This window comes from Tasmannia lanceolata, unplaced genomic scaffold (genome assembly GCF_043159265.1).
Source record: "Tasmannia lanceolata isolate RefF3 unplaced genomic scaffold, GAP_Taslan_0.1 ptg000003l, whole genome shotgun sequence".
Taxonomy (NCBI): domain Eukaryota; kingdom Viridiplantae; phylum Streptophyta; class Magnoliopsida; order Canellales; family Winteraceae; genus Tasmannia; species Tasmannia lanceolata.
The window spans coordinates 778,503-790,989 of NW_027518680.1; the positions used below are offsets into that span (position 1 = coordinate 778,503).

The 12,487-nt window shown below is 38.4% G+C and overlaps 1 protein-coding gene across 1 annotated transcript; it reads right to left on the minus strand.

Annotated features, from left to right (window-relative positions):
- Window positions 1-3,658: 3,658 nt before the first annotated feature.
- LOC143846873 (uncharacterized) lies at window positions 3,659-12,245 on the minus strand. Its single transcript, XM_077355468.1, has 7 exons — window positions 11,620-12,245; window positions 10,198-10,505; window positions 9,086-9,820; window positions 7,869-7,997; window positions 7,147-7,350; window positions 6,065-6,265; window positions 3,659-4,215 (listed from the first exon to the last, which is right to left on the minus strand). Exons 1-7 carry the CDS (start codon window positions 11,882-11,884, stop codon window positions 4,081-4,083), a joined length of 1,977 nt encoding a protein of 658 aa, XP_077211583.1. The 5' UTR covers window positions 11,885-12,245; the 3' UTR covers window positions 3,659-4,080.
- Between the last annotated feature and the right edge of the window lie 242 nt (window positions 12,246-12,487).

Below are 12,487 nucleotides of genomic sequence, written 5' to 3' on the forward strand. Positions count from 1 at the left end.
GTTTTCTCTTCCGGCCAAGAACCAAGGGGCTCGAAGAAGCAGGGCAAGATGAGGACGAAGTGTTCTGGTTTCCATCTTGTGCTGAAAGTTCCTCCACTCAGATATATTAGAAGGAAAGCGAAGGGGCAAGAAGGGGGGTTATTTTTACGATAAACCGCCTCTGGAGGGTTACTGATTGTAAGCCAGGTATCCAAACTCGGATTTAATGTGGCGTGCAAAGATCTGTTATCATGAATGAGCATTAATTGCGCCGCAGTAGCCATTTCCAATCCACCCATTACAAGTAACCTTATATTAAGGTCCCGAAAAATGAATACTTTAATCATATGTCAAAGATTTCATTGGGGGTTTCGTCCAAAGCAAGTATTTCAATCAACACTCATTAAATGAAGGTAATCATTCCTCCAATTGCCGTCGTTGCTGTAGTACCCATATCAAATAAAAGATATTACCTTTTCCAATCATTATCCCCCATACCCAAACCAAGACTTGGGAAACCCCCTCATCCACAAGCGACACCTACTTTGGGTTGCGAGGGGGTTCCAACAAAGCTCGTATTGTTTACCTTTAAAATTTCAACCCCTTCTGATGTGAATTTCAGGGGGGTACTCGTTTTATCCATGAATGATCTTCCACAAGATGGCCCCCCAGCAAGATCAGATTTATCCATTCTGCAACCTTGTTTCCCTTGGTGTACATTTTTCGGCTGTCGACGTTCCAGGCGGGCTCCCTGGATGGGTAAGCGAGAAATCCCTGGCTTGAAGGTTTCCAGATCTTTCCTTGGCTTCACAAGTCTACTCTTCCATATCTTTTGGCGCAAGGATCTGACATACCTAGGAGGATATTTATGACGATGCCCCTTCATGCTGGACCCTCTCTTAGTAGGATCCGATAACGTGGGGAGGGGGGAAACTAAACTAGGGAGGTTTGAGACTTCTGAGGCCCTGACGTCATTCAGAGGAAGGGACGGAAAGGAGGGAGACAACATACCCTGCATATGACCTGGCGCATCTGTGATATGATGAAGATTCAAATTTGAATTCGAGGCCCCAATAGGGTCAACGGTCTCCTTACCTTGGGTTTCCGAGGAGAGAGAAAGCATCGTCCCCCGCATCGCCAGTAGCTGCTCCGAAATCTAATTATTCTGAATTGCAACTTCCACAGTGTAACACTGGCCCAAAACTCGAATCTGAATAAAGGACGGAGGTGACTTCCACCACGGAACAAGAATTTTAGCAGATACGAATGCTATACAGTTATTATGGTCCCCTTCCATTTTCACTTCCAAGACTCGACCAAATAAATTACCTAATGCTTCAACTGTTGATAGGGCTCAAACATGAAGGGGGATGCCATAGAAGTTAACCCATAGCGCCTCCACACCTTGAGCATACTCTGTGCTCCAGGTGGAGAGAGAATTCAAATGACTGTCCGCGCCTCCGATCCTTTGGCCAGGATCATGGCGGCTTCCTCCTCCAATTCGAACATAAACAAAACTTCATTCCTTGATAAATCACAAGGACCAGAAAGAGGGGATATTCCAGGATCTCTTAGCCCACTGCCAAAGGTCATCGAGGGATCCAGATGTATTCTGCTTCCTCCCGATGAGGCAGCTTTTGAGAGTATCCAGTCTCGTTTCTACCTCCTTGCCCGAGATGATTAAGGATGAGGTACCCCTCTCAACCAGAGAGGAGATCATCCCCGAATCAGGCCATCGGTCAGCTTCTTTACTAGCATTATCCAACGAGTTTTCCAGGTTTTTCTTTTTCTCACCATAGATAGTACGCTCCAACCTAACCAAATGGCACCTCCGGCATTTGTTCCTCCATCTGAAGTTGAGACAATTACAGGATGAGCAACTCCAATCCCCGGATCTCCAAAGTAATTCCTCCTTGCTTCTCTTCCTTGACCCCCTTCGAGGATATAGGGCTGTAACTCAAGGCAAGAGTTCACGATGGTTTTGCTTACACCATCGACATCAACATCACCATTTGAAGTTCCAGTAGGCAGCACAAGCTAAGCAAAACCAATCCGCCTCCATAGTTCTGAATGATATCATCATCGACTCACAATCAGTTCTCATTTCTAACATTTCATGAATATCCTTTTTATCTTTTTTCTATATGTTGGCTTGGTGCGCTTGGATTGAAGAGAGCATTATCCAAAGCTATTCTCATGAACATTCCCATCTGTCAATGCCTGTGAATGCAAATCAATCTGAAATCAAATTTCCATCTTCTTGTGAGATAGAGGTTTCTTTCTTGTACTGGGTAATGCATTAACGTCACTGGCATTTAGTAGCATTTACTTTTGAATGTGATAGTTGTCAGATTTGACTGGAATGACCTTGGAATTTTAGTCACCGGCAACTGAAACTAATGGTTTCTAGGCTTACAGGTACTAAGCTGTTGAATCACGTTCTGGATCTGTGCTCGAAGCAGAATGTCCCAGAGATTTACTTGCATGTGCAGACTAACAATGAAGACGCCATCAATTTCTATAAGAAGTTTGGGTTTGAAATTACAGATACCATTCAGAACTATTATATGAACATCACTCCGCCCGACTGCCATGTTCTTACAAAGTTTGTCACCCAAGCTCATCCTAGGAAATGAGTTTGCAACATTTTTTTTTCTTCAGAAACCAATTAATTAACCAAAGCTGCTTCTACAATCAGTTTAAGGTTGTAAGAGATCAGAGGTCTGGTTTTGAGAGGTGTAGAGATGCTAAAAATATGAAAGTTTTGATTCAATATCTGCTGTCAATCCTTGATTTTGATGTCTCTTTTGCACTCAGTTCTAGAACAAACAGTTTTTCCTAGACGTTGAGATCCAAAATAGGGGCTTTCAGATGGGCGATCCAAATCAAAGGGGAGACCACCATATTTAATACTGGGTGTATCTCAATACGTTACAATGACGTTGCTTCCTACTACTAAAGCATTCCCGCTTGATACAATCTCCTTCAGTTATTATGAAACAAACCCTGTATTCATTGGATTCATATCCGTGTTCTGAATTTTTGTTTTGGATCGAGGTCAATGGTGCGTCCTAGAACCGAATGTAAAGCATCAATATACATAAATACATTGTTCAGTTAGGTCTATTCGTAATGGGTTTTTTTTTGAAGGGAGATGATATTTTCACCCCTCTGCAATACGCATTCGCCCCCATATAGTGTGAACAGTGGGAAACTTTAACGCAATTCTCATCTCTCTAGAGAAGAAACTAGGAGTGCTTTTCCACTTTTTGTTTCGATTGCAATTCTCATCTCTCTAGAGTAGGAACTAGTAGGACACTCCGATAGACAGATTCCGATTCGAAATGGATCATGACCTTGACTCAGAAAGAATGGTCCGAAAAGAAATCCGACCCATAAGGGATCCGAACGAATCGTGACAGAGATAAGTAGATACTGTCCAGAGTGGATCCATTGACACACTATTGAAAAGAAAGGGCAGATGGGGAAAAGAAGGAAATAAAAAGTAAAGGGTCAAGGTGAAGCACTTGGTGCCATTAAAATCTGAGAATCAATGGTGTAAAAAGCATGATATATCTGAAATCTAATGGCTGTAGCATTTTGAAAATAAACAATTGGAATAAAGAAGGAAACATACCTGGCAACAAAAGCTCTACATCAGTTTGCAGATATCAAACAATGCCTCTCAAAACCCTTTTTTTCATATCAACCTGAAATTAATATGTAAAAACTTCTAATCTACAACATTTCAGTGTCCAAATGGGTGCAAAACCTGTGGTATTTGCAAACAGCCGTAACAAATTTACAAATGCATTTCATATTTTCCACCTGCTTAGTGGAAAATAACAATGATAATTAGATTAAACATTACAGTAAAAAAGAAAAAAGCAAAGAAAATAAAATAAAAATTAAGTATGGGAGCTCTAAGACCCTGACAAATAGGGTCAGGCTCCAAAACCCACAAACCCCAAACACTCCCCCTCCCCCCTACAAAATACCCAAGCAGAGAAGTGAGAGGTAAGGCTCAACCCCGACATCAGTAAATATTTTTTTTCCCCTAATGAAAGAAACTCTAATTGGAAGGAAAGAAAAATAAATATATTATTGTCTTTGCAACCTCTCTTGATGATTTGACGATGACATCAGTCTGGTTATGAAGGGTGAGAGGGCCGCAAGTAATGCCTTGGGGCACTCTTCATGTGGAAGATGCCCGCATCCTGATATTGCAACTAGCCTCTGCAATAAAAACAAGACATAAGAAACTAGATTTAATCAGAAGCGCAACAAAAAGAGGGCCAAAGCAAGAAAATGGTTGATTTATTCCTACAGTAACATAGGAAATGGCTAAATACAAAGGGTAAATCGGTCTCAAAGCTGGAATTGAGATCTCACTCATGGAGATATATCAAATATCTGAAATTCATTTTGTGTCCTGTATAAAACTTTGATTGTCTTTTTTCTACAGAAGAAGCATAATCACCTTGAATTCAAGCCAGTTTAATAATGATCGAGTGACAATACTTCTTTGGACTAAACCAAGGCCATGTTTAGATTGCAGGTAAAGTTTGGAAAGGAAAAATATTTCTAAAATTTCCTACTTGTTTACACACGAAAATAGATGAGTTGAACCCACTCCAGTGACAGTACTTCTTTGGACCGAACTAAGGCCATGTTTTGATTGCAGGAATTTTCTAGAGAAGTTTGGAAAGGAGAAATAGTACTAAATTTCCTACTTGTTTTACACACGAAAAGGATAAGTTGAAACAGCCCTAATCAATTTTACATTTAGAGGGACCTTTGATTTATGATGATATATCTCTCTTAATTGACAATACTCATATGATTCCCCCTGGGAATTTTTTCCATCAGAAATGTTTTTCTTGCAATCCAAACAGTGCCCAAGTAATCAGTTAGATATAATGCAATTTATAAATCCTGTTCTACCCTTTGATTAAAGATTTCAACATGTAGCCACAACAAATAGGTGGGGATAAATTCAATCACATCATAGTTTGGGATTTTAGAAAATGGCAATAGTGCAGGAAAGGTAGTGCCAAGTTTTGCCTGGATTTACAAAAGTTTTGGTTTCTAAAAAGAACATTGGGGGAGTGTAGACATCCAGGGTGGTGGTGTACATGTAATGTTGTATTTTGCTAATGAAACATAACATGTAATGTTGTTTTTTGCTAATGAAACTTAACAGATACATACTAACTGGAACCGTATTGCCAGAGGGAGAAGTGAATGTGAGAAGCAAAGCACTAATGAAGTGATGAGAAAGAGAAAAGATAAGGGAAAAGTGTAATGGGGAGCGAACATGAAGCATGTAGCAGGCATCATTACAAGTGAATGAGAAAATGGGAAGAAACAGGATTACAATATTAGGGAAGGGGAGTGAATGTAGTTAGAGTTGCAACTAAGTTAAGGTGAACTTTATGAATTGATTTGGGTTACAATTTTTTTTTTGTGGAATAACAATTAGGGTTACAAATTAGGATAATCATTTAGATTTACTTTCTATAATTGCATTTCAAAATTGCCATTAAAATTAAGATAAGTTTTTGAAGAAAAATTTATTTCTAAATTACTTGAAATGTAAATTTTTTTTATTTTTTTTTCATTTTTAAATGTAGTTTTGGATTGTAGTCAAAAGAAATTTTTCTTTAAATAAACTCATTTGGCATTACCATGTGTATAAACAATCCATCGTAAAAAAAAACATAATCACCAAAATAGGAAGAGTACTCTTAAGAGAAAGCATGCTCGAAGTGCATTTCAGCTAAATTTGGGAAGCAATGTGAGTTTAGCTTCCAAAGTGAGCTTCTAATCCTAGTTACGAGCTTCTAGATAAAACTATGAAGCTGGCACTTAAGTGGATGTTGAACTCGTGCTCAATACTTCGATCTAGCTAGCCTACAAGTGCTATACACATCTCATACCTCAATTCAGAAAAATAGCCAGATATGCTAGCTTAAACTGCATGAGTAGCCATCTATAGATAGCATGTTATGGTTTTGGGTTTAAGATTTTTTAGCTTAAGCCATTGGAGAAGATAAATAATTGAATGGTAAGAAGGAATACTTACAGAATTTACAAGCTTTGAAGCCATAGCTTGAGCAGACTTCAGCGAGACAAGAGAATCCTCAGCACCTGTGACTACTAAAATCGGCAGGTCTTCAACTGATTCCAGCAATGCTGCTGCATTTTGAGATGAGAGAACGGTTGCAAATGACAATCTGCCTATCTCATGAAGTGCTTCATCCCAACCTTCCACACATAATGGTGCCTGATTGCACAAGGGGTGTAAGATTATGATCACAAATGAAAAATGGAATTGCATATCAGATTTTAAAAGATGGAAGTAATCAAAGCATATTTTAGTTCACATTTCACAAAGCATATATTGTTTGATGTGATGTGATGTTTCCCTTTCACATTTCACAAAGCATATATTGTTTGATGCGATGTGATGGCAATAAACACCTAGGAAGAAAACCATGTTGGCCAAACCAACCCACAAGATAGAGAGGTAAAACCTTGTGCAATCTAATGTCGGCCATCATACCTCTTTCTGAATAAATTCATGGAGTCTTTATGATGGATCTCAAATAAAGTGATATGGGTTCATAGGGTCCCAACTTTCTTATCATAAAAGAAAAATAGTCCCCCATAGAGTTCCAATATATATCAGGCTTTAAAATCTGTTTGCTTTTTTGCATTTTAGACAAGTGAAATTTCACAATGCTGGGCTCCTTTACTCACGACCCCATCATAAAATACCCAAGTGAACTATAGCCTTTTCGAACAGCAAGAAATACATACGATTCATACATATGATGTTGGGATAAACAGTCCACTTTATGAGAGAAGGGAATATTTGGGCAATATTTTGAAAACCCATTACATTTTTTTGTCAAGCAATGGAAATAAATTAGTTCATTATTCTTCCCAAAAAAAAATGAGCCAAAGGAAGCCCCTTAATCTTAAAAACATCTATCATTTTTTATGAGGTTTTAATAGCACGATTTAAATTCTTGGTATAGAATGTACACTTCCGTTAAATTTAGAAACATCTATCATTTTTATGCGGTTTAAATAACACGATTTAATTTCTTGATATAGAATGTACACTCTTTATTCCATTATCACATTGGGGCAACACAATACCTTGTAGAGGTTCAGAACCTCTGTGGTTAGCTTAGTAGCATCATACCACGCACGGCGATTAACCACTTGAATAATCTCAGCACGTAGAAGAGGGCGGACCATGTGCTTCTTCCCCAAGGAAGTATGCAGGAGGATCCTCGCAAACGCAGGAACAACTTCTCTTGACAAGCTGACACTGAGCAATACCACTCCCTTGATCTCCACCTGGAAGATGCATGAAAAAAGAAACTAATGAATTGTGGTAAATCAGAGAATATCTCCCTATATTTGGATGATGTGAGATCCAACGCCCTGAAAATAACTTAATATGAGGTTAATGAAAATGCTGCCTGGGTCGTTCCACAATTTACATGGGTGTTTCCATGAGCCTTTGGATTTAAGGCTGGTTCACTGGCTTTGCCTGGGAGTAAGGATATCTCAGCACATTTGACCAAAAAAACGATTGACTAATGATGAAAGGGAAGTGGTTGAAAGAAACAAACAATGAAACTATGCACTGTTTATCCTATCTTACTGTAAAAGATCCACCTGACTCGGGCCTCAAAAGGAAATTATCAAAATTTGCTCGTAACTGAGCTACTTGGATAAATATTGCCGGTTTTGCAATTTCCAATACAAATACAGATTCTCATCAAGAGTAGAGGTAAATATAGAGAAATGATCAATAAAGAGAACATGTTGTTCCAAATTCTTGAGACAGAATCTAGTGTTGTCTTACTTACATGGGCGGAGTTTGCAGATACTCGGACTCGCTCTGCTGCTTTCAAAGCAAGCAGTCCCCCATCATCATGACCAACAAGTACCACCGAAGAGAAACCCATCCCCGAACAGAAAGAAAGCAACAGATCAACCTGGAACCAACACAATTGTGGAAACAAAAAATAAAATTCAAAATTCACATAAAAAACCAATGTACTGAGAAAATGACGCAACATCAACTTAACAAGCTGACAAAAAGTTATTAGCAGGTAATGGTATGAACTTAAAATAGAAGCTTCAAATAAAGTAAACATGTTGGAACAAGCACATGCCACATCCTTTCAATAACTCACCAAGAAATGATTTCTGTCAACATCTCTGAGGGTGGATGATTTCTTCAGTTATTAGCAGGTAATGGTATGAACTTAAAATAGAAGCTTCAAATAAAGTAAACATGTTGGAACAAGCACATGCCACATCCTCTCAATAACTCACCAAGAAATTATTTCTGTCAACATCTATGATGGTGGATGATTTCTTCAGTTTTGCAAATGCCACAAAAGGATTGGTTTCAAGAAATGACAAACAAATTAGCAATTGAGAAGGAGTGTACACGATGTTGAGATGGTGCACACTGGTTAAGTAGATGAAGACTAGTTAGATTTAGAAATATTCATGACATAAATTTTAAAGAGCTTTAAGGGTGTCTCACGGACTCTCGTCCATTCACATCCAATAGTAAATGCAAACAAAACACTCAAAATTTCTGAACATAATACCAACACTTGTTAGAAGTTTTTGTTTCCAAAATGTTTAGTACATTTAAAGAAAATATTGTAAACACGACCCAGTACCATAAAAAAATAGTCACTGAAAAAAGCTGACAGAAATACTTCTATTCATAAGAAGTAATTCATAGGCACCTCGATCTAAAAATTACACAAGTTCCATAACTACCCTAAAGACCAAAGTTGCTGACTTCACTTTCCAAGATTGCCAATAATAACTTCTGATTGATAAGAAATAACCAGTCCTCGTGACCCTCAGAAATGGCCAAAGCAAACTACTACTTTTCAAGTTAAAAGAACTAGGCTTTTCTTTTGCCGACTCGATCCCTACAAGCCACATAATTTTAGGCCTAGAGCATCAACCATAAGTAGTAGATCCAATTCTACTCAATTATTCTAACTATATACAGTGAACTTTTGGTCAAAGAACTGGAAATTAATAAGGCAATCACCTGAGACTCAAGCTCATATGGATTTGGTAATTGTTTCTCCTCCCAATCCTTCCTGCGGAGCCGAGACGTCAATCCCCATCCAGGCCGATCAAAGGCGGCGACTGTGCATTTGACCTGCCGAGCAAGCACTCCCATCACGTGCCTCCAGGAGAACACTCCTCCACCAAACCCATGCACAAGAACAATACCAAATTTCCCAACTCCCTCCCCATCTTCTAAAGTCACAGAATTTGACAAACCCACTTCTCCATCTCCACCATCCAGATTCAAAGTGGGGATTTCATCAGAGAAAAACAGAGAAGAATTTGCAGAACCAGCCAACAGTGGCGCATATAGAGAGTAATCATGATATTGGCTACTAAAGCTCCTATGAAGATGATACTGGGTCTTGGATGGAACTGTTAGAGGTGGCCTGTCAGCCTTAATCCTTCCAGTAGTGATACGTGGAGGGCTGCAATTGGGATAGGATTCAAGTAAGCTTTTCGTGACTCGGGAATGAGAGAGATGTGAATCAAGGAGTGAGAGTTTATAATGGAGAGTGAGACCTTGGCAGACAATGAAGAGGCTGTCGATATCAGCAAGTAATCTGATTGGGAGTTTCCCTTCATCAAAGGCTGATGGGATTTGTTTTCTTTTAATTTCGCAATCGCTCTTTGAGCTTTTTCCAATGCATGGAGTTGGGGAACGTGGGACCTTCTGGTAACCGCCAGAAAATACATTCTTGCAAACTAGAACCTGAAAGATAGACATGAAGAGAGAGGGAGAGTGATTAATAGGGTAGCAATGCAAAAGATGTGAAAGTTCCTGAAAACTCTGTAAGAATTTTTGAAACACAATCCAAAAAATCAATTATTGATGAAACCAGGAGGGCAAGTCTAAAATATTCAAATCAGAACAAGAGATTGCATTATGCAACTGGTAACATTAAAAATACTAACAATTATCATGAATGTACATTAAAACTGTGCCACCATGCCTTAACCTGAAAATATATATTTGCTTTGGATTTCAGATCTTGAAAGAATTACTTTGAAAACAGTGTACAGCTGCAGGGTAAAAACAGCTTTGTATTCGGAACTTAACTGAAGAAAGAAGACTATGATCGAACTTACTGCTTCAGGGTCAACTCTGTGAAATAGGAGCTTCCTCCTTGCTCTACAGCTTGTTTGATAAGCAACTACAACATGGCCGAGAGCAAAAACCACTGACGAAAGGAAAAGAATAGGCATCCCCCATGACTTCTTCAAATGAAGCTTCTGCCTTGCCAAAGGAGATGAAGCTTTCATTTCAATGTCTGAAATTGCAGTGAAAACACAGGCCTTCACCGATAAAATGAGAATTGAAACAAAGGAACAGAGCATTGTTGTTCCAAGATAAGGGCCATGAGAGAGCGCAGGTCCATCACACAAAGAATAAACACCTGCAAGTGGAAAACAGAAACAAGCAATGAGGAGAAAATTACTGAATAAAAATTGAATTAATCAATGATTGAGGCTATATTTGTTACTAAAAGAATTTTTGCATGAATCAGGCCTGCGAATCTTTTCCTTTATCTTTTCTCTTTTTTATAAGTTGTCATAATAGGTACATATCTGTTATTTTGTTGCAAAAGAAATATTTGTCAGCGGTTAAACAGAGAACAATTCCCTTTTCTTTTTTTTTTCTAAATTCTCATGAAACAGTGCTATATCTATTGGAAATATATTTTACGAATCAAAATAAGGGAAATTGTGTAGATATTCTCTGGGTTTTCGTGAAAAGGCATTCAACCATCTGCTAGCAGGACATTTACCAAATTTTCTAGCTCTTTCAAATACCAGACAAACATCAGTTGCAAGGGAGGGGGAAAATGCATTTCAGCCTTTTACCCTTCTGCAGACATAAAGAAACTTTCCCGTTGCCTCTCTATATTTTTCATGAAACATACCTTAAGTCTGTTTACAGGAGGCCAATGCTTCACACCTTTCTCATCGAAAGCACATACATGGTCTGTGGATAAATAAAAAAAAAGCTTTTCTACTGCTCAAAAGAAAGGAAGTTTAATTCTTTTGCACGTTCATTCTTAAATTCAAACTATTTATGAAAAGGTTACTTTTAAATTCCATTACTATCATGAGAAAAACAAAAACAAAAGCAGCCATATGCAATAGCAGAACTTTCAAGCAATAAATTACTGTCAGTTCTCCTATCATCACCTAAGAATATCACGAAAATGTGTGATAAATTATCTTCCGGAAAACCTAGATTCCTATTTACCATCTAAATCCAAAATATATCCGTACAATCACCTCCATTAATAAAAAAAGGCCAAGAAACAAAGCTCCTAAGCATAAAAGCCTACTATTCCAACAAAAAAAAAACCAGAATTACAAAGTAAACGATTAAAATCATACCGAAACCCTCATTTTTTTAAGACAAATTCGCCAAAAAATTTAAAAAAAAAAACAAGAGCATTGGCCAATAATTCATCAAGTCAAGTCAAGTAGAACAAAATGTAAATAAATCGGAGCGGAATAGAGGGAAAATGATCTCACATATGATTACGAGAGATCTGATGACGGATACGAGAGGAATATCCATCAAAGAACTCCTAAAACCATATCTCACCATATGATCCCTCAAGCTATGGCATCTAACACACGTGAAGCTCGAAATCAACACGCTCGGCACCAAAATATCGCCCATCGCAACAAGAACAGGGGCTGAAAACACGAGAAGCGAAGCCAAAAGCGTCAACATGAAGAAAATCGTTCGGATTCCACGCCGAATCCTCTCCAGATTCCCCTTTCCTGACGCCATAGCTATGAATCTCCGTTTAGAAAACAAGATCTATTCAATTTAACCTTCCTTGAGCCGATCAGCAAAATCTCGTCCTCGAAAAGCTTAGAATCGGTTTTGAAGGGTTTTGCGATCGAGAGAAAGATGAAACCCTAGCAGTTCCAGTTTCCGGCAAAACATCGGCCATTTTCCTGCGAGTAACGGCAGTTATCCGGTTAGAAAAATTGAAGGCTTTTGAGAAAACCTGCCATGGTTGCTAGGGTTTGAAAGGCGACAGAAAAACGAACCAGAGATTCTTTATTTTATTTTATTTTTTGTTTTGTCTTCGATTTAATTAGGAGTAGGTGTGTTTGGAGAGACGAAGGGGGGGGATGTTTTTTTATTTCTTTAATGCTTCGTTTTCATCGTTTGATTTACTGTGTAATTAACGAAAACTATTCTCGTCTTAACGATGACACATCTGTTACATACCTGGCAAATTTGAAATGACAGTAACGCCCTTTGAATTTTCTTACCTGTGATAACAAGAAGTCTGTATTGCCCTTATGCTTGGTTTGGTTGCGCAAAAGCTCTCGCCGTTTGGTTGCCAAAATGCATTGGACTCGCATTGATTCCATTGGATTT

Excerpts from the sequence above, each read along its gene's own strand:
- LOC143846873 (XM_077355468.1), bottom strand. The coding sequence starts at position 11,884 with ATGGCGTCAGGAAAGGGGAATCTGGAGAGGATTCGGCGTGGAATCCGA. Across the intron at positions 10,506-11,619 it reads CAGATCTCTCGTAATCATAT|GTGTTTATTCTTTGTGTGAT; the intron begins GTGAGATCATTT and ends TTCCACTTGCAG. Across the intron at positions 6,266-7,146 it reads AGGTTCTGAACCTCTACAAG|GCACCATTATGTGTGGAAGG; the intron begins GTATTGTGTTGC and ends TTGTGCAATCAG.